The sequence below is a fragment of the Aplysia californica genome, unplaced genomic scaffold, assembly GCF_000002075.1.
Source record: "Aplysia californica isolate F4 #8 unplaced genomic scaffold, AplCal3.0 scaffold00255, whole genome shotgun sequence".
NCBI lineage: Eukaryota > Metazoa > Mollusca > Gastropoda > Aplysiida > Aplysiidae > Aplysia > Aplysia californica.
Genome location: NW_004797525.1, coordinates 985211 through 987389, shown reverse-complemented (window position 1 = coordinate 987389; position 2179 = coordinate 985211). Strand labels below are relative to the sequence as shown.

At 42.6% G+C, this 2179-nt stretch overlaps 1 protein-coding gene across 1 annotated transcript in view; it reads right to left on the bottom strand.

Moving 5' to 3' along the window:
* Positions 1 to 1239: 1239 nt before the first annotated feature.
* The window catches only part of LOC106012081 (cholesterol 7-desaturase), a gene marked incomplete at its 3' end in the record, with an annotated part of 24878 nt that continues 23938 nt past the window's right edge, over positions 1240 to 2179 (bottom strand). Inside the window, 1 exon segment of the mRNA XM_013083817.2 lies at positions 1240 to 1943. Coding sequence (XP_012939271.1) covers positions 1240 to 1684 — 445 coding nt within the window.

Below are 2179 nucleotides of genomic sequence, written 5' to 3'. Positions count from 1 at the left end.
CACCCTGCCGTGACAAAAGAGTGTTATATGACAGGGTTTCTTTTTTATACCTGCTCCTTTACAGCCCTACACCTTCACACGAATGGAGATTTATTATTCCTCATAGGTGGATAATGTACACCATTAAGATGCTCTCAAGCAAGACGGACGAAAAAGTAATTTACAGCACGTTAAAATTTCTGTACACGACGCGGTGGAATCAGGCGCTCGTCAATTTTTGGGCGTATATGGAGCTGCTCTACTGGTAAAATCTTAAAGTTTGTTTATTTGACTTGCTTTTGGTGAAAAAAAATACCCATCTTTCTTGAACAGAAGTCAAGAAAATTGAAATTGAAATAGGTGAGGGGTCGCCTCGAGTCAGAGGTGAAATTAGAAAGAAAGTGGTAGCCAAAGTTTGGTCGCTTAGGAAACTGGGAATTTACATTTTATATTTTTGATTAACGCTTTTCAGTTAAAGTGCACTCCAACATGAGGGTTTATGTGGACATAAAAGGGGCTGAGGAATAAAAAAAGACGAAAAGAAAAACCACATTCGTTAAAAATTGTCGAACGGGCGAAACTGTGTTGATTGTTTCGATGTCATTAAAGATCCCTTGGTGGTCTAAGATCGATAAGAGTAGGCTTCGGCCGCCACCAGGGCAAAATTCAAAATTTCCTACTAACTGAAAATGCTTGGTGTGTCCCGCGCACTCATATGACCTTATGCAATTGCGAGCACCGTGAAACACATACAAAAAGAAAAAGAAATGTCATTATCTTGACGAGCGCCTGATTTCTCTACAACGCCATATTATCTGTGGAGGGTTATATCTTCCTCGACCTTCTTCTCTTGTTATTGTTCTATTTGCTGTGGTAACTTTGTAGTACGGTTGTCATCATTTAACACTGGTCTTATTTCGCTACCTGAGAATTACAAAGTTCTATTTGCTCAGTACATAATTTTGAGAAATTTGAGGTTAATAATTTTGAGTTTCACAATACGTCAAGCTTTTTCAAATGCAGTTCTTTGAATATCTGGATAACGAATCAGAAAAAAATCTTATAATTTTGCTAGAGCAGAAAGAGCATTTGTTTTTATTGTTTTAATCTCATGGTCTTAGTAACTCGGGACGGCCAAAAATGTCGGGATACAGGTATCGTGGAGATCTTATATTATCCTATCTTAACTTACCTTATCTTACCCTGGAGTATCTTATCTTATTTTATCTTATCTTATCTTATTCTCTATACAGTACTCACCAAGCATACTGACAGTTTTAGCCTCTCCTTTCTTCAGCAGAAAACTCTCCATAATTCCAAACCAGCCGTTGGGGTAAGGGGGCGGGATCTTGCCCACCTTGCGTCGCTTCTGCACCATACTGGCGGTTTCTTTGGTGGAGTAGGCTCCCTCTGGGATGTAGCCGATGTCCCCAAGTTTGCGCACCCGGTTCAAAGGTCGGAAAAACACGGCCCACACACCGTACAGCACGCCAGCGAGCACCGCAAGTTTTGCATACGTCAGAGGGTCCGTCATATCCGGTACGGTGGTGACGGCAGTGAGCAGACGAGACGCCAGGGTCTCAACGGCCTTGACCCACAGACTTCCGACCTCCATCAGCGGGATTTGCCGGATTGTCTCGCTAACTGAAGCGGAAACCGCCAAGATCAGGACACAAATCAACACCAAGACGCGACCTTGTATCATTTTGACGACGGAGAATTCTTCGGAGACAGAAATAAATAGCACAGCTCTACACCTGTGACTTGTTTTCCCTTTGTTTTATTCTGGTCACTCAAGTTTCTGCTGTCACGATTCAGTAATCTTGTCTGGTAGAAACAGAAATCCTCTGAGGGGGACAAATATAATGATTGTCAAATGAAATGCCGAACAATGCCCACCGAGAAAGGTGAAACTTTCCTTGCTGTGTTCGCTGCTAGTTGGGTCTCTCTCAGTTGCTGAAGACCTGCAAGAAAAATGACATGTTTATAATTCCCTCGTCAAGCCGATAAGGAAAGTCAAAAAGTTTCACAAAAACACTAGAGAGAAGAGAAGAGAAAAGAAGGGAAGGGAAGGGAAGGGAAGGGAAGTGAAGGGAAGAAAAGAGAAGGGAAGGGGAGAGAAGGGAAGGAAAGAGAAGAGAAGGAAAGGGAAGGGACGAGAAAGGAAGGGAAGGGAAGGGAAGGGAAGGGAAGAGAAGGG